The sequence below is a fragment of the Mirounga angustirostris genome, unplaced genomic scaffold (genome assembly GCF_029215605.1).
Source record: "Mirounga angustirostris isolate CCGP_5_RB_7025 unplaced genomic scaffold, mMirAng1.0.hap1 SCAF_13, whole genome shotgun sequence".
NCBI lineage: Eukaryota > Metazoa > Chordata > Mammalia > Carnivora > Phocidae > Mirounga > Mirounga angustirostris.
The window spans coordinates 93295722-93313806 of record NW_026991721.1 but is presented as its reverse complement, the minus strand read 5'-3'; the positions used below and the strand labels follow the sequence as shown (position 1 = coordinate 93313806).

Below are 18085 nucleotides of genomic sequence, written 5' to 3'. Positions count from 1 at the left end.
GAAATCCGCAGCCTCGAGTGCCAGCTCCCTGGCTGGGGGATGGAGCTGATAGGAGTGGGCCGGCCGGGGAGGCTGCTCGGTGGGCCATTCCCCACGAGCCAGCGAGCCGGGGAGCACTTTGCCTTTGATGAGGAAATTCTGGGACAGCAGTTCTTGGGGAGAGGATGGGGGCTGCTTTGAGGGTTACTGAGAAGTCACTTGCGTCTTCCTTTTAATTAAGGAGCCGGGAGAAGGGGAATGGGCATGAGGTTTGAAATAGCTGATGTCTCCTAGAACGGCGTGAATTCTTAGAGCCAGAGGAGACCCGAAGGGTCATCGGGCCTAGCTCTCCCTCCGGAGAATGCGGATGGGCGTGTGTCATTCCAGGGCTTGAGACCCCTCGGGGGCCCCATTTGCTCCCAGAGTGAAATGGCAGCTCCCCAGCAAGGCCGTCACAGGCTGGGCCCTGCTTCCTCTGAGCCTCCTCTGGTGTCACGCGGCTCAGACACTCTGCCTCTCCTGTAGGTTCGCTGACCCTCATCCTTGAGTACAGACACAGCCCTCCCCTGCCGAGAGTGGGCCTCAGCGCAGGCCTGGAGAAAGGGATGCACCAGCAAACGAGGGACTCGTGTGTGTGCAGAGCCAGGCGCCGGGGCCTGGGCAGTATGCAGGGAACATGCTGGACGGACCATTCCAGCCCTGAGGAGCTCATGTCCAGCAGGGCCGCCAAAGCCCTGGGGGCCTAGGAGTTTGTCATGAGAGCTCTCTAAAACTGCTGTTCCCCAGTTTGTTCAAAGTGTTCCTATGACAAGCCTCTCCATTGGCAACTGGAATTTGAAGCTGTGAAATGGGAGACCCCTCAAATCATCGTACACGTCTTTCCCTTCTCCCAGAGCACCACCCTCTCTAGTGAATTAAAGGGCTCTTCCGTCCCTCCTCCTGGGAGGGCATCTGGCTTTCCTGGCCACCCCCAGATGACACACAGCCAAGGGGCAGATGAGCTGGCTTTGGAAGGGTGTGACCTGAAGGACCCTCTCTCCTCCTGTCTCCCCAGCCCACATGCATCTGGTTCTTTCTCCCAAAGCACTGGCACTTCCTGCTTATCAGCTTTGATGGGAAATTCACTGACTGCAGAAGCTTATTCACACATCAGCCAGCAAACAAATTAGAGCTACTTAAATTTTCAAATGGGGGGCTGCTTTTGGGCAGAGGAGCGGGGTTGCAAAGTGCTACATTTTAAATATATTTCTTGTAATATGCCCCATCACGCATCCTGAGCCCAGCCTGGGGAAGTTTGCCAGTACAAAGTGACTCTTCTCCGTGCCTCTTCAGCCAGCTCATGCCTGGGAGAGCTAGAAGAGGCTGAGCTGCTAATTTGGTCTCATGAAGCAGCCCGCGTCATCAGCTCTGCTGAGAGGTGGGCACGCCACAGACCAGAGGTGTGGACAGTTGAGGGCAGGCAGGTCGGGTGGCGGGGGGAGCCCAGGGAGGTGAGGGGGAGCCATGTGCAGGGATCCTAGCATTTTTTCCCTCCGTGCCCCTCCCTCCGGTAAAATAGGGCTGATGGTCCTAATGATACCAGCTTCATGGACTTTATAAAATTATTGTGAGAACAAAACAAAAGGCTGTTTGTAGATGTGCTTGGAGGATTCTGCTGTACTGTGCAGAATTGAGTCCTGTCCTCTCTCTCCTGGGGATGTCTGTGTATATATTTCTCTGTCTTTGTATGCAGCATTCCTGGAGTCTTGCTCGTAGCCTGGTTCAGGGCAGAGAGAAGGACAAAGCAGGGCTGAGCCATGTGCTTACGTCACTCCTGCTCCAAGTCCAGAACCCTGCGGGAACGCACCGAAGGCCAGCCCGTGCTTGAGGGAACTGAGTTCTGCCATCCAGCCCCTCCCTGCTGCAGGAGGGGCTCCCCATGGCCTTCCCCTCCCCTACTTCTCTGCTTCTCTGTCCCTAACCTCTGCCCTCCGTCTGCTCCTTAATGCGGCAGCATCACCCCTACTACGTGGCAGTGGCTCTGGGTGGGGCGAAGATAAGACCCAGAAGTCACGGGTCTCCCTTCCTGGGAGAATCTACAGAACATCTAGAGCCTACCTAACACAGCACTGCTCCAACGAGAGCTGCCGACACCCCCAAACTAGAAATTCCCCATCTGCCCAGAGTGCGGTGAGGCCCCGCCACACACCAGCTTCCTGTGAGCCCGCCTCCCGGTAGGGGCAGGGATGGGCCCTTCCCTGTGAGCTCAGCATCCTACTGACTCTTGAAAGACAGGGAGCAACCATCCTCCTTCAGGCCCAGACCCTTCATTAGAACCATTAGTTCAATTGGCATCTGCCTCTCAGAGCTCAAAGTTGTGTGTTATTAGTACAACTACTTTCCCAAGACACTTCTCTACCTGGCGAGTTTAACAAATAAATAAAGTCAGGCGCTCTCCATGCCCCAACCGTGGCATGTTTATTGGCAGTAATTCCCTCAGAAGATGAAAAATCTCAAGCATGCCTGAGCTCTCTGATAAATTCTCTCCTTGGCAGCTCATTTGAAATCCCTTCTACCTTCTGGGAGGTGGGAGAGGGACGTGCAGCTGGGTTTTCCTATTTACAGGCTCTGCCGTGCACTCGGCCCCTGCCAGTGTGAGCCAGACCAACTTGGGTCATCCCCCTGGAGAGGTTCGGAAGAGAGTCTGTGAGGTTGTTGACCACACCAGTGAAAAGGAGGGAGTGATGGAGGTAAAGGAAATTCTTCAACTCACGAAGTACCTCTGTCCAAAAGGAGAAGCAAAAATACAAGAAGGAAACACAGTCCGGGCACCCTCGCTGCCCTGTGTCGGAAGGTTGCCCTTCTGGAGCCCCGAGCTCATGGGAGAGCCTGCGAAGTCCCCCGAGCATGTCTCTGGAGGGCGGCTTTTTTAGTCAGAGCAGCCTGCCGTGCACTGAGCTGCCCTGGACAGTCTTTATCTGTCGCTAGAGTCCCTGAAAATAGCCGCTGTGGGTTTGTTCTCTTTGGCAGCAGGAGCGGTGAGGGCCGGGCCAAATGCCACTTCATATCCCGGAGGGCGGGGAGTCGGGATGGAGGTCTGGGCCCATCTTGGCAAGAGCCAAACGCTCGAGCACACACAGAGTGCAGCTGACTCCTCATTATTGGTGGATTCTGCTTTTGCAAACCCATCCACCCCCTAAAATCTACCTGCGTCCCAGAAACAGTACTCGCGGCACTTCTCCGGACTGGGAGAGGAGTGAAAAATGTGAGTCAGCGGACAGGCACGTTCCCAGCGTCTGTGTCTGCTTTCAGCCCTCGTACTGTAAACACATGGCCCTTTTGTGGTCTGCTTACTGTCATGCCTTTCACACCGGTGTGTTTGTTCCTGGGGACTTCGCTGTTTAAGATGACCCCCCGCCCCCAGCTGAGTGCTGCAGTGCTATTTAATGGACCTAAGCACCAGAAAGCCATGATGTGCCTTACAGAAAAATGCAGGTGTTCCAGAAGCATCATTCAGGTGTGAATTACAGTCTGTTGTTCAATATGAGTGAATCGACAATATGTATAATGTATGGTGTGAGGAAGCAGAAACACATAAAACGAGGTTGTGTGTTGACTGTTGAGGAAAATGTCGTAACAGAGCCTCCCAGGACCCTAACCCTGCATCTCCCCTAGGAGCAGTGGCTCGGCATCCCCTAATTTAGTATTTGTGGCAACTTTATTGAACGTAATCGCTGCAAATAATGAGAATCTACTGCAGTGAGATTCAGCCAGGAGAGAAGACCAGGAATGAGTGCACTTAAGAGTTGTTGAACTTGTCCTACAGTAGCCTTTTCTCTCTGCATTCACTACCCCACACTCCTACCCTCTTGTTTTCTTATAATATCTGAGGGTCTCCTCTATTCCTTGATGCCCTGGTCTTCCTCCTGGTTGCCCTCATATAGAAGTAGAATCTAGATCCTACAGTCCTGGGGCCAAAACGAAAAATAAAGGTCCTCTAGACCATTGCTTTAATCAGATGTTTGGATTCTTGCAAATGTGTTCTCATGAAGTAGAGTCTGTGCTTGAAGGTCTCCCGTGTCGGGGAACTCACTACTTATAGGAAGTAGAAAGCTCTCATTGTTAGAAAGATTTGCTATCTATTGGGCAAAATTCCTTCTTTCTGAAGCCTTTTCCTTTTGTCCTTATTTCTGTTTCCTTGGTCCACACATCTATTCTATCCTTTCCATTGTCTGTGTTTCCTTTTTCCTTATATAGTATGACTTCAGTCTTCTCACCTTCCTGGTCAGTATCCTTGGAATACACTCATTAATCACTTAAAGAGCAGTGTCTGGAACAACTTGCAGTATTTCAGGTGTGGTCTGAGTAGAAGAGTACTGTCTTCCCTCACATCAAACCAGCCATCCCTTTGGCAATGGTGTCCACAGTGGAGCAGTGCTAACGCTGCCAATTTATTTGCATGTTAACCAAACGGAGTCTTGGCTCCAAGACCAGGCTCTACTGGAGGAATGCCAGGTGTCAGCCACAGGGCATAGGGAGAGCTATTTCATGGCAGGAGGGAGAGGGCCCTTCCTCAAACCCCCTTCTTGGTGGCCACCTTCATGGTACTTCATCTTCGAGCCTGTGCAGCTGAGCTTCTGGTCACCTGTCCAAAGGCTCTGTGTTGTCCCTCTTGGGCCTGTCTCTCCCTGGCTTTGCCCCCAAGGCACTTTGAAAAACCATACCACATTATAAATACAGCCATCATTTTTAGGAATTCAGGTTAGAGCTGGATAGGACTGCACTATATCCTTCTTTTATAGGTGAGATAACTGAAGACTAAAACAGAAGTGACTTGCCCGAAGGAATTTCATAATACAATTAGGCAGATGTTTATCGAGCACCCATTATACCTTATAGGCCAGGCACTGTCCTGGGAGCTGGAGCTACGTAGGGGAATTTATGAATGCAATCACTAACTGTTTACTAAGCACTGATTCCCTGCTAGGCATTAGGGGTATTAGGGAGCAAGACAGAGCCTCATCATTCATGGAGTGTACTGTGTAGTGGGGGGAGATGGGCCCGAAACAAATAATAACTGAAATAATTACATGATTACAAGCATGATGCATGCTGCAAAGGAGAAGCGTAGGGCCCTCTGCATGAGTCCCTGTAATGGGGACTTGACTGAGTCAGAGCGGGTGGGCATCCGCCAAATAACGGGGAGCATGACTCACCTGAGCAAGGGCCTCCTAGAGCTAGTGGTCTGGTGTGAGACTCTGAGACCCGAGCCGGTTGATGGCAGAGCCGGATTGGGAAGCTGGAACTCCTGAAGCTTTACTTTTTCCACTGTTCTCTTCCTCAAGCTTTATTTAAATATCCTGTTGTGGGGCACCTGGGCGGTGCAGTCAGTTAAGCATCCGACTCTTGGTTTTGGTTCAGGTCATGATCTCAGGGTCCTGGGATCAAATCCTGCATCAGGTGCTGTGCTCAGCACGGAGTCTGCTTGAGATTCTCTCTCCCTCTCCCTCTGACCCTCCCATTCATGCACTGTCTCTCTCTCAAATAAATAAATACATAACTTCTTCCAGTTATGGAAGTCAGAATCAGAGACAGGGAAAAGCAAAAGCTGACTTCAGGGATGTGGACTCTCAGACAGGAACTTTGTAGCAAATACCAATGGGTGAGGAATAACAATTCAGATGTTTACTAAATGGTTATGCTCCATAGCCTGGGAGAATTAGTATCTCAGGGACAGTGTAGTCCAGTACACCTGCCTGTGTTTGCATCTGAACTAACTTACCCTTCCCGAGTCTCAGTTTTCAAGTCTGGTAGCAGTATCTCCCTAGTAGTGTGGTTGGGAAGATTAAATAAGATGACAAATGTAAAGCATTTAGTCTAGTATCTGGCCTGCGGTAAGTGTTCAAAAGTATTAGCTTGTATAATTTTCTTAGAGTCAGTCCTTGTGTTATACGTGATGAGGACTAGGAATTTATGGCTGCCAAAAATGTGTTTATTGAGCATCAGCTTTGTTCCAGGAGCTCTGCTAGGGGCTGATTATAGTGAACAGGCAAGGTGTCCACATCCTTTGCTCCAGGCACTTTCATACTTTGGGAGCGTGACTTGCACATGGGTTGCAACTCAGGAACACATGGACACCTGCCTGTATGTAACTGAACCCAGAGCTTATGAAGCATGGTGGCCCCTGCCATGGGGGGTAGATAGACTCTCTGATCTAGTCTGGATTTCGATTTCATTTTTAAGGTGCAGTTCTTAACCCACCAAAGTGATTTCAGAACCCACTAATGGGAAGCAGCCACACTCAAACAAAACACTGCCTTAGACCAACTGAGTCGTGGCTTAATAAAGCACAGGTGGACATTCCTTTCATGCAAAGTCTTCCCAGTTTTCTCAGGGCTTGTCTCTGATCTCTTGCCTTTGGTATTTGCTGTTGTTGTCGTTTTGTTTTTTTGTTTTTTGTTTTTTTAAAGATTTTATTTATTTATTTGACAGAGAGAGACACAGCGAGAGAGGGAACACAAGCAGGGGGAATGGGAGAGGGAGAAGCAGGCTCCCCGCGGAGCAGGGAGCCCGATGCGGGGCTCGATCCCAGGACCCTGGGATCATGACCTGAGCTGAAGGCAGACGCTTAACTACTGAGCCACCCAGGCACCCTGCTGTTGTTGTCGTTTGATCCTGAATTTTCACAGCATTCTGTATGTAAGCATATATTTTGTGTTAAAAGAATATCTTGGCTAAGAGAACAAGGTCTTTGGCCAACATCAGCAATGCCTTTTGTTCCCTAAATCACCCCCTCAGACAGTCAACTGGGTCCATCCTTGTGACCCAGTCTCCCGTGTAAACTAAACTTTAAGATTGGAGATATCGGATGTAAATTCAATAAATGCTTAATTCCTTCATGCCAGGGGTATTTACGGTAGGGGTTTACATTACAAGCCTTTGAACTGACCTTCAGTCAAGCCAGGTACAGCCCTGTACTGTAGACTCTGAAACTGTAACCCAATCTTCATTAATTCCGGGGATCTCTAGCCATAGTGTCTCATTCCTGACTGTCGTCTGTCCTGCCTGTAGGTCAAAATCAGTTCTGTGCACTCAAGGAGATGTTCATGTATTACTGTATGCATCCTTCCTCGTGAGAATTTCAACTTCAAACCCTGAACCCGAGGTCAAAAAAAAATGAATCCTTGGTTATGGTTTATCCAACTTTGGATGGTCCCAGAGAACAAGGATCTGGAATAAAAAAAGAGCTTGCATTTGGATAGGTCTTTAAACTTTTGTCACATCTGGGATTACCTCAAATCATCGCAGCAAGTGGAGAAGGGAAGGAAGACTTACCCTTACCTTCTAGGTAGCAAAATTGACTTCCCAAACCACATGGCAAGGGCATGATGAACTTGAAGTCAAATCTCCTGATTTCTGGTCAGCCGCATTGCTACCAGACAGATAGTAGTACTGTTATCTTCCATTCCCATGGCTTCTTTTGGCTCATCAAAAGCCATCATAACGTTCTCTCAGTTGATTATCCACAACAGTGCTGTGTTATGGGCAAGTGGGTTCATTTATTTCCATTTTACAGATGAGAAAGATTTAAGGAGGTTACGTGACTTGCCCAAGATCACACAGCTTATGCATGGCAGAGTAGGAAAGAAAATGTGGGTCTTCCGGTTGCATCCCCCAACCCTGCGTCCCCTTGTGTCAAGCAACCTCCCTGCACCTTGGCCTCGATTTTGTGGCGTCTTGTAGGAGACTCTCTTCAGGGCTGTGTTGTCCAAAGAACAAGTTTAGTGATCAGAGAGGAATGTGGAAAGGCCCAGGTCCTAAGATCAAGATAGCCTACACCTGCCCCAACTTGACCAGACAGTATAGTAGTAAATAGAACATGGCTTCAGATCCCAGTTTAACCTTCTATTAGCTGGAATCCACAGCAAGTTGTCTGACATCCCTGAGTCTCCATTTCTTTTATTCTTTCATTAATTCATTCAGTCATTCAATAGTAACTTGTATCAAGTGCCTATATTAAGCATTATTACTGTTGTCTGAAGTGTCTACATCTCTCAGGGGGGAAAAATAACAGAATCAGGGAAATTTATGTAAGCAAACCGGTGGCTGAGTGCCCAGCATGCAAAGGTGATCAGTAAGTGTTTGCAGACTCTGGCTCTGGAGCAGAAGGGCTTGCCTGGCCTGGGAGTGGTGTCAGCTTCTCTAGGAGCTAGATCCCGGCAGCACAGAGTGCAAAGAACAATCACCCAAATGTACATAAAATGTTAAATGTTACAGAGTACATACCCACAGACACAGGCAAGGATGTGAGGAAATCCCTCGGGGCTTTAAAAATGAATCCCTTTTTACCTACTTGGGAGAGAACAAATGGGCAAAATGACAGCCCTGAGTGATTCCAGGCGGGCCTGAGAGGGCTGTTCGGGAGGGGCCCGCATGGCTTCTCTGGGCAGGACCGACCTCCTCAGGTGACAGCAGAGGGCTTGCCCTTGGTGGCATAGCAAGAAAGATAGGCAGTGAGCAATGGTCTCATTGCTGAGTATATAATTAGAGCCTGAGACAAATGCTCGGAAAGGGAAGAGAAGATGGTTTGGGGAGAAGTTTGACTTTGGGAGAAAAAGGAAAGAAAGGACTCCTGGAAGGAGTGACTTTTGACCTGCAGCCTGAAGGATTCACAGGTGTGGCCTAGATCAGGGTTTGGAAAACTTCTCTGAAGGTCCAGATGGTAAATAGACTTTGCAACTCTACCCTCGTAGATGAATGCAGTCACCGATAATACGTAAGTGAACGGGTGTAGCTGTGTGCTAATAAAACTTTATTTCCTAAAACAGGCAATGAGCCATGTTTCGCCTGTAGTCCATGGTTTGACAACCCCTGAATGGCTGAATGAGGCCTGGGGTCAGGGTGGGTATGCAGCAAGGAACATTCCAGAGGGGAAATGTCATGCACACAGACCCTGGCAAGAAGGGGCTTGTTGCACTTGAACACGTCAGTGTGACTGCCACACAGATAAAGCTGGAGGAGATAGTGTGGGATGAGCATGGGCAGTGGGCAGAGGCCGGCCTTGCAGGGCCTGATAGGCTGTGGGAAGGATCTCTGTCCTTAAACCAAAATGGGAAGAATTGCAGGGTTTTAAGCCGGGGGCTAGTGGGGTCATATTGGAGATTGTGTCGAGACAACTGCCCGCTGCTGGGTGGAAAACAGAACAAAGGGCCAGAGTGTCACCTTGTCCAAGGGGAGCTCAGTGGGAACTAGGACGAGAGTGGAGGCCAGGGAAGGGGGAGACTCGGGGAAGTTTGCTGACTTGCTCAGGGCCCCTGGGCGCTGTGGCCACAGAATAGATGCTAACATGGGCCTCCCCACCCCATGTGACATGCTACAGTTCTTTCAGGAAGCAGCAGGGGACCCCTGGGGTCATGGCCCTGGATAAACATTTCCCAAGGCGGATTGCTGAGGGAGTGATCAGCTTGCTTACACTGACCCAGGGTCACACCCAGATTAAATGCAGGTCTCCAACACTCCTTCAGTTGTCCAGCAGTGGCCTTTGCAAAGGACTGTGGGTAGTCTGTATTGATGCCCCGGAATCCATTCACTGGAGCCCCGTCATCCCATCCGGGCTCATCTGTGTTCTCCTTATGGCAGTTCTTTCGATCTTGGTCCCTTGGTTGCTCGCCCAGGGCTTAGACGCAGCTATCCTGACAGCAGTCCCGAGTGACGGTTCACAAGGAGAAGAGACGCTCTGAGAAGTGGACAAATTAACTTATCAAAGCACAGAAATGAAGGCAAGTGGCCATCCACATTGCAGTAACGCATAGCAACGTTGTATCAGAGCACTGCCTTCATAACGATGACACTGAATTAAGGCCAAGACTCTCACTCTATTTAAGAGGACCGTGCAACGTGTAATTCTCTTTGAAAGAATTTTTGGGAACAGTGCTTTCAAATAAATAATTAAAATCTCCAAAATTTTAGTGCTTAAGGAGCAAGATTATTATTAATTCATATGAACAGAAATTAACGTGAATCCTGCGTCCTTTAGGAATGTTGGATGAAGGATACCTTCTACGTACACACAGACACATCCCGTATCCTTTATTTACAGACATGTTCGTATGTGACGAAACACTCCGATCATGAGATGTTTCTCCCGGGAGCATCAGAGTCAGTTGTGAGAAGAGGTACATATTCATTGTAAACATTATGATCTCCGTGAAGTGGCACATTTGGCCTTGTCTCGAGTCCTGTTTTCTTCCACTTACCAGCTCTGTGACTTGGGTCAGTAAAGCCTGCGGTAGGGGCACGGGAGAGATCCCACCTTCTGTCTCAGACCATGGCATTAAAAGTAAATTAACGAATGCTTGCATAGTGCTCACACACGTACCATCTCCTTTAGTCTCGTTAAGTAGTCTGTGGGGTGATAATCACTATTGTCACCTCCATTTTGTAGATGGAGGAAACTGAGGCTCAGGGGGATTGAGTAACTTCCCCAAGGTCACACAGCTCATCAACAGAGAAGCCACATTAAACTCAGGTCCTCCCACCCTGGGACCACTGCATTCATAGTGCAGATGGTGCAGAGCTCAAGAGTGAGGACAGGATGGAATCCAGCACGCCCATCCGTGCACCTGCGTGGCCACATCGGCCCAGCGGAAGGTGCCTTTTTCTTACCTGCATTAAGGTGTTGTCGAGGCTATCACAGCGTCATCCAAGTCCATGGACATGGTACAAAGGCAGGGCAAGTAGGAGAGACAGAAAGTACAGAAAGAGGGCCACGGGACGACATCATTTGAACATAATTAGGCTGGCACATGAAGGCATGTGGAAGAGGCTGACAAAACAGCTGTTCCTGCAGGAAGTTTGGGGGGCAGGTGTCAGCAGGGTGGAGCAAGGGAATCCGGCTGGAGGCAGAACAACAGATTGTCAGCCACGAGAGCTGTGTCTCCTGCCCACCCCTGGCATGTGTGTGGTGTGGAAGGTGCCCAGTGGGTGGGGCAATTAGCCAGTATCCCAGGGCGCCCGGCTCTGTCTCTTGCTTTCCCTCCCACCGCCTTTCTGCAATTAGATTGCGCTGGGTGATAGCTGCCAAGCCACTTTGTTGCATCTGATGAGTTTATTAATTTCTTGGGGGCTAATGGGAGGGTGGGTGGGAGATTCATTTCCTGACTAGAGCTTAGGGGCTCTCTTTGCTGTGTCCCCAGAGGTTGGTGGCAGTGGGGGGGACACATTGCTCCGACTGTCAGATCTGGCTCCGGGTAAATCATTTCTATCCCTGGCTTTTGTGGGAACCTATCTGATGGCTTGGGTAAGATGAGGGAGTCTGGGGCTGGGACAGGTGGGTAGTGAAAATCGGGTCCCCTGAGAACAGCAGAGGTGAGAAAGTAGGGGTGGGCGGAGCTGAGGTCTTGCTGGCCCTTCTGGTGTGAAATACACATTGAGGTGACAGATAGGACTCTAAGAAGTTCAGTCTTTGTCTCACACATCCAAATGCTGACATCCAGCCCAATTGTTCTTTATGTCCTTCTATCTAAATCTGGCCCTTCCCACCCTAAGAGACCACTGGGAGCCAATTCTAGCCCTTTTGAAGACAGGGAAATGAGCCTCCAAGAGAAGAGTCATCTCACTTGACATTGGAAATGGAGTGTAAAAACCCAAGAGAGAAAGGCTGTCCAGGGTTCTTGCTTTCTCTGGTTCGCCAGGCCTGCTTTTATGGAGCCCATGTTGACATCCCCGCCCAAGAGACAGCAGAAGAGACAGGCAAGTCTCATTTTAGGAGTCAGACAACTCCAGATTCAAGCCCGTGCACCACTACTAGGTGGGTGACCTTAGGCAAGCCGCTAAATCTCTCTGAGCCTTGGTTTCCTCATAAATCAAAATGTCGGCACTCTCCACAAAGTTGGGGAGAGAGTTCAAAGAGATGATAGAACACATCTAGCCCAACAGGTGTCTCGTCACTATTGTCCCCTTCCACTCTGTGCTTGAAAATCATCCTTCCCACCCAATATCCCCTGCAGAGAGAGGCAGGTAGGGGGGCTCCAGCAACAAGCTGATGTGGCTGGCCCCTTCCAGAAGCAGTAGGTGCTCCAGAGAGCTAGTGGGGGCTCACTCGCCTTCTGCCCACACTCCATCAGCAGCAGCAATCTGCTGATATGAAATGCTGGCTTCCCCTGCTTCCAAGTACCAGCCCCCAAGCAAGATGTTAGGGTATGAGCATAAACCGGCCAGCCCCACACAGGCTAGTGGGCAAGACAGGCAAACGAAAATGTGCAGTAGGACACTGGAAGAGCCAGACAGGATGGCCATGAAGGCTTGCTTGGGAAGATGCATCTGGGGCTGAAGCTCAGGCCTCTCAGCTGATGGGTGAGGCAACCCTAGGACAAGGTGGAAGGACTCTTATCTCAGCATCAGTTTGTTTATCTGTCAAATGGGGCCTCCCATGTGGCTATGCATGAGACTCTGCTTGTAAACTAGAAATGAACGAGTGTATGTTCAGGACCCTTCTGCCCTTGCAGACGTGGAGAAAGCTGCCCACCCCTCTCCAAGTGACATCCTCATAGGGGCTTGGAGGGGAATTTGGGGTCATCTCCCCTTTGGCAAATGAAAGGCTCACCTATGAGACCATCATAGCTTGGCTCTGCCCTCTTCAAGCTGCAGACCATGATGACAGAGAGAGGGTTACTGCTCCCCAACACCCTACTGGGTGGGGGCAGGGGCCAAGGGTGAGATATGTCTTCATTGTTGTTCGATTTTTCACAAGAAGAACCCGGAGCCCAGCTCTGGTGAATCCATGGAACTTGGGAGGGTTTTCCAGGGAAGCTGCTGCTGGTGCCTGGAGGTGCCTGGCAGAGGTGGATGTGTGCATTTCATTGGGTTTCCAGACAGCTGTCAGCCATGTCTCCTGGCTGCCCACCTCCAACACTCAGCAACAGAAATGATTTGCCAGGGGCTCTGGCTAGTAGAAATATATTGGTATCACAGACACACACACACACACACAGGCATGCATATTTATAAAAGGGGTTCCACTGAGAAAACAAACCATCTAAAAACCCAATGAGGTTGAGTTTAAGTATAGGTGACTTTCTAGAATGGAGAACTGAGTCAACTGTGCATTTCCCCCCCCTTGAAGACAATGGGGAAGAGGAAGGAAAATAGTGTCAAATACATTCTTACAAGGACCCAATGACATTTCTGTGATTATTCACATTTTATAGATGAGGAGACATGCTCAGAGGGGGTCAGTCAATTTTTGGAGGTTATGCATTTGAGACCCATGCTCCTGGGCTGGGCTGAATAATCTAGCGTCAAACTGGTGCATCCAGGATCTCGGTTGGCTCTGAGGGCAAACATTAGCACCCCCACTGATAGATGGGGAAACCGTGATTCGGAGAGATTTAAGTAACTTGCCTAGGTTCTCACAGCTAGTAAGTTAATCAACCAGGATGAGAACCTGGGTCTTCCCACTTCCAGTTCATTCACCTATTGAACACCTCAAGCAACATTCACTGAAGGGCCAAGTATATGCCGGTTCTCTCTGCTATACCGTTCTGATTCTTACTTAGGTAATCGGAATTACTGATGGTAGGCTGAAACAAAAGAGCTTTGTGGCTCATTCCTGACTTAAGATAATGTGATTCCCCATGTTTCATTCCCTTCCGTGTGAGTGAACATCTCTGAAACGCATTCCATTCTTGATTTTTCTGCTTTCCTCTTTCACCTCTCCTGGGTCATTACCCCTGTCTCTCCTTCCTTTCTCAGTGCCCCCCCATCTTCTCTGACCCCCTCAACCCTATGAAATAGTAACCCTGCCTTCATCCAGCCCCTCTCCATACTCCACATCCCTGCCTCCTTCTACAGCTTCTGTGTGGCCCCAGCCAGAGGCAGGGGACTGGCCTTTCAGCTCCTTCCAACCCAGGAGGCCCGCACATGACCTCAGCAACCCTGCTCCCCAGCTGCCTCCTAACCCCATCTCTTCCCAGCCCTCTCTCCTGTGTCTCCTCAGATCGGCCAGTGGCACGTGGCAGACGGGCTCAGCATGGACAGCCACCTCTATGCCTCCAACATCTCCGACAGTCTCTTCAACACCACCCTGGTTGTCACCACCATCCTGGTAAGCGGGGTGGTCCCGGGCCTCCCAGCTGCAGCTCCCCGGGGTGCCTCCTCCAGCTCTAGGAGCGCCCGGGCTTCCCAGGTAACGCAAGATGGGAGCTCTAATCACAGCACCGAGGCCAATTTATGACAGTGTAATTAAATGCAAGTTGCTGTTTCATATGGAAATGATATTTGATGAGTTCCAGAGCAGCTGGGGAAGAGGGATGGAGTAGAGAGACACCACAGTTTGTGGATGCCTCTTCCGGGGGCACCCGGTCAGTCAAAGTGGCTGTGCCTGGCCCAGGGAAGGGGACCTTCTGACTCGGGGGGGTGGGGGGTGGGGGAGAAGCCCAGCAGGGGGCTGGATCCAGTCCACCACGGTGGCCCCCACTCTTTCATGACAGCCTATCTCACTTGGCGCCTGTTGTGTATAAAATGCGCCCATGCAGTAGATACCCGTATAACATGCGTGCCCCCCCCATTAGATACTCGAATCTCAGTAGGTTTTTATGACCTGTTTCTTCATTTCCAGATGGTCAAAAGAAAGTTCTCAATCTATAGAGCAAGGGACCATCTGCCTTTTTTATTTGATTCAATTCTCGTCAACAATTACCAAACCCTTCTCCGCATGGGTCAGGCACTGTGCTTATTCCTGGAGACAAAAAGATGAGTAAGACTTGGTCTCTAGCTTCAAAGAGGTTATAATTTAGTAGATGGCACAGGTCAAGTGCGTTCATGGCCAAGGTCGTCGTCTTCTTCCCCTGTGAAGACCTCAGGTTTTAGAAGATTTATCAATTACCCCAACTACATATATTAAGCAATAATCAGTTTGTTCCTCTCCCCTCGCCCTCCCCTTTTAACGAATCACAAGCATATTTCCCGGTCTGGCACAGTGTCTTATCAGCAGGAGATAACCACTGTTGCCACGTTGATATAATTCCAGCCCAAAGCAGAGACTTGATGTACTAGTTAGTCTGCTCAGCCTTATCATTGCAAATTGCGCAAGGTCTGCCAATGTGTCTGCTTCTTTAGCCTTTTTGAGATAATGAAAGGGCTCTGGGACCTCCATCCCTACCTTCATGAACTCCTGGGGCACAGGAACATTAGACTGGAATTTTTGATCTACTGTGGGCAGAGTGCAGGAAGAGCCAGGAAAGAGGGGAACAGCTAGAACTCTGGGGTTTGCAGGAGGGAGAGGTCCTGTCCCATCAGGAAGGTCAGCAAAGCCCCCCAGAAAAGAAGGGACACTGGAGACGGGCTCCTAAAGACGGGGAGAGATGGGGAGGGAGAGATGAACAAAGGACAGCATTATGGGGTGTTTAGGAAGTGCCGAAAAAGGCAGCTTCTCCAGGAACTAGGCCTTGGTGGAGGGGGAAAGGATGAGGCCAGCAAAGTGGGCTGGGCCCATAATGCTTCAGGACTTGGATGCCACACTGTTGAGTTTTCCCTTCGTGGTAGGAGATGGAGTCAATGAATATTTTCATGCATTTATTCAGTGAATATTTGGGGGGCACTACTGTATGCTAGGCATTGTTGTAGGTGTCCAGGAATGGACAGAGCTGGAGGAGGGGAGTCAGGGTGCTGAGAGTGCAGGTGTCCATGTGGACCCCACTGAGCCAGGGAAATCCCAAGTAGAGACCTGACTGGGGAATGAGGGAGCCAAGCGGCCGTCTGGAAGGGAATATTCTAGGCAGAGGGAATGCAGAGCAAAGGATGGAGAGAGCAGTCCCAGCTCCCAGGGTTTTGGTCACTCTCCCTCTCAGCTCCAGCCTTAGCCTGTCTGAACCAATGTGGAAATGCCAGAAAGATTGGAGGCTGGTGGTGTTACCACCACCCCTCCTGAGGTCTGGTAGAGCCTGGCTGAGCTGGGCGATGGCAAGCTGCCGTCCTGGCTGAGCAGGACGGCGGGGACCTCCCTCTTGCTGGCTTCTCTACCTCTGCTGTCCCCTGCTGTCTGTCCCTAAAGCCCATGACCTACCTGAGGCCCATTTCCCTCTTTCACCTGAGCGTGACCTCCTTAGAGGCTCTCTTCCCAATTGCTCAGTCTACCCCCCATACTCCCTTCCCCTTTGTCAGCATGGTCTTTCTAAGGAGGACCCACCCCTGCATTTAGAATAGAGACCCCTCATAAGCAGGCCCAGCCTGCCATACCTGCTTCCGCTCCATGTGGCTTGGGGTCTGGTAGTCCAGGACTGCCCGCCATTTCCTCACCGTATCATGCCATTCCCCGACTTCCCTGCCTCTGCCTATGCTCTTCCCTCAGCCCAGAATACCCTTCCCCCTAATTCCCATTTCCAGCTGGAATGCCTGCTCACCCTTCCAAGCTCTGTTGAGATGTCACTTCTTCCATGAAGTCTTCCCTAACCTGACTCCTGCCCTCTCCCCCTGCCTAGCATTTTGCACACGCCTCTCTTGTGGCATTTCTCCTGTTAGAGGTGTTTGCTTCCACTCTACTCCCCTTCTAGAATGAGAGCGCCTCAAAGATTGGGGTTCCTGACACAAAGTAGGAGCTCAGTGATTAGAATTTGAATAAAGGAGTTTCTTCCGACAGGGTAAGGGGATGTCCCTTAAAAGCCAACCAGGGTTTGAGAGGGACGTGGGGTCAACGCTGGGTTATATTTCTTTCCCCTCTCAGGGGCTGGACTCGGACAGTGCTCAGAACTTTGGCATGGACCCGGGACACTGAGACCACAGGGTTGTGTTTCTAGACCGGGAAAGGCAACCTGACTCTGTGTGTATGAGCGCATGTGCACGTGTGCACGTATGTGTGTGTGTGTGTGTTGTTCACATATGCATATGTGTGTTCACGAAGGGTGGCAGCAGGGCCCCTCTGTGTCAGGTGACATTTAATAACACGGTAAGCACAATTCAGACCCAGATCTTGTCTTGTGCATGTGTGTTTCAGATGGCTGCTATAAGTCAGTAACTCGCCAGGAATGATTATCTTAATTTAGTCCCTGGGGACCATTTGTGGGTTATCCTTGGCAAACGCTAATCCGGAATGACTTATCCCTTAAAACTCAGCACACATCCCTGTTGTCTCCTGTTGTTGTGGGGGTACACTTGGGACATGTGAATGATGTATTTGCACAGAATTAGCAGTAGCTCTCACTCCCTGGACACTTAGCCTGTGTCAGACCCCGAGTTAAAACTTTTTGCCTGCTTTACCCCCTCCATTCTCGCAATGCTCTTGCCAGGACAGGGACTTCTGCTCCAGGCCAGCACGCGGTCCCCACATACTCCAAAGTGCTGGTGAGCCCCAACCTTTCTGACTTTTTGACCTTCCCACCCATCTCCTCCCTCCAAGATTGGCCTTTTGTATGTTTACTTTGAACATGTCAGTGAACTTCTACGTTAACTTGAGAGTAGAGAGTATCTGGGGAGAAGAATTTCGTGAAACTCGTTGGGTTAATTAAAGGTAGGTTGGGATGTTGCCAGTCCAGGGGTGGGATCCCCAGCCAAGCCCTGTCTCTAAGGCCATTTGAGCGCTGTTCCCTCAGTCCATGAGTGCCTAATGCTGGAGCCAGATGAGGGTCTTAAAGAAGGGGAAGGGTCCATCCAGGCCCCACTTACACTCTCCCGGGGAGCACATTCTAGAGAGTAACTGGACCCTGTGGGTCCCTGGCTGTGAGTGCAGCAGGAGTTCTGAGAAGTGAGTTGGCACCAGGGGAGGTGATGGGACCCCAGGGACAGAGGTGAGTTACGTTAAGCAGAAGAAGAGGAGGGAGAGTGCTTGGGGCAGAGAGAAACCCTTGAGCCAAGGATAGCATGTATGGAAGGCAGAGTCCAGCCCATCTCACTGACACGGCAGTGAACTTGGTCATGAAGCAGAACCACATCACCTTCCACTCAGAGCTCCGTCTCCCTGACACACAACCTTCTGCCTTCTTCTCTCCCATTTCACACCCACAAAATCACTCTCCCATACCATCCCCTCATGACCTCCGGTCCGTCTGACTCTCCATCTTCCCCAACCCAGCGTGAGCTCAGCAAACCAGCATTTCAGCACTTCCGTCTCTTAGCTTCTAGCACAGTCTCCACC

The 18085-nt window shown here is 50.3% G+C and overlaps 1 protein-coding gene across 7 annotated transcripts in view; it reads left to right on the top strand.

The window, feature by feature from the left end:
* GRIK4 (glutamate ionotropic receptor kainate type subunit 4) overlaps positions 1-18085 on the top strand; it is a 424832-nt gene that overhangs the window by 331288 nt on the left and 75459 nt on the right. For all 7 annotated transcript variants that reach the window (XM_064577326.1, XM_064577324.1, XM_064577328.1 and 4 more), the window contains one exon: positions 13955-14062. In XM_064577326.1, the coding sequence (XP_064433396.1) occupies positions 13955-14062 (108 nt within the window). The remainder of the gene's footprint in view (positions 1-13954; positions 14063-18085) is intronic.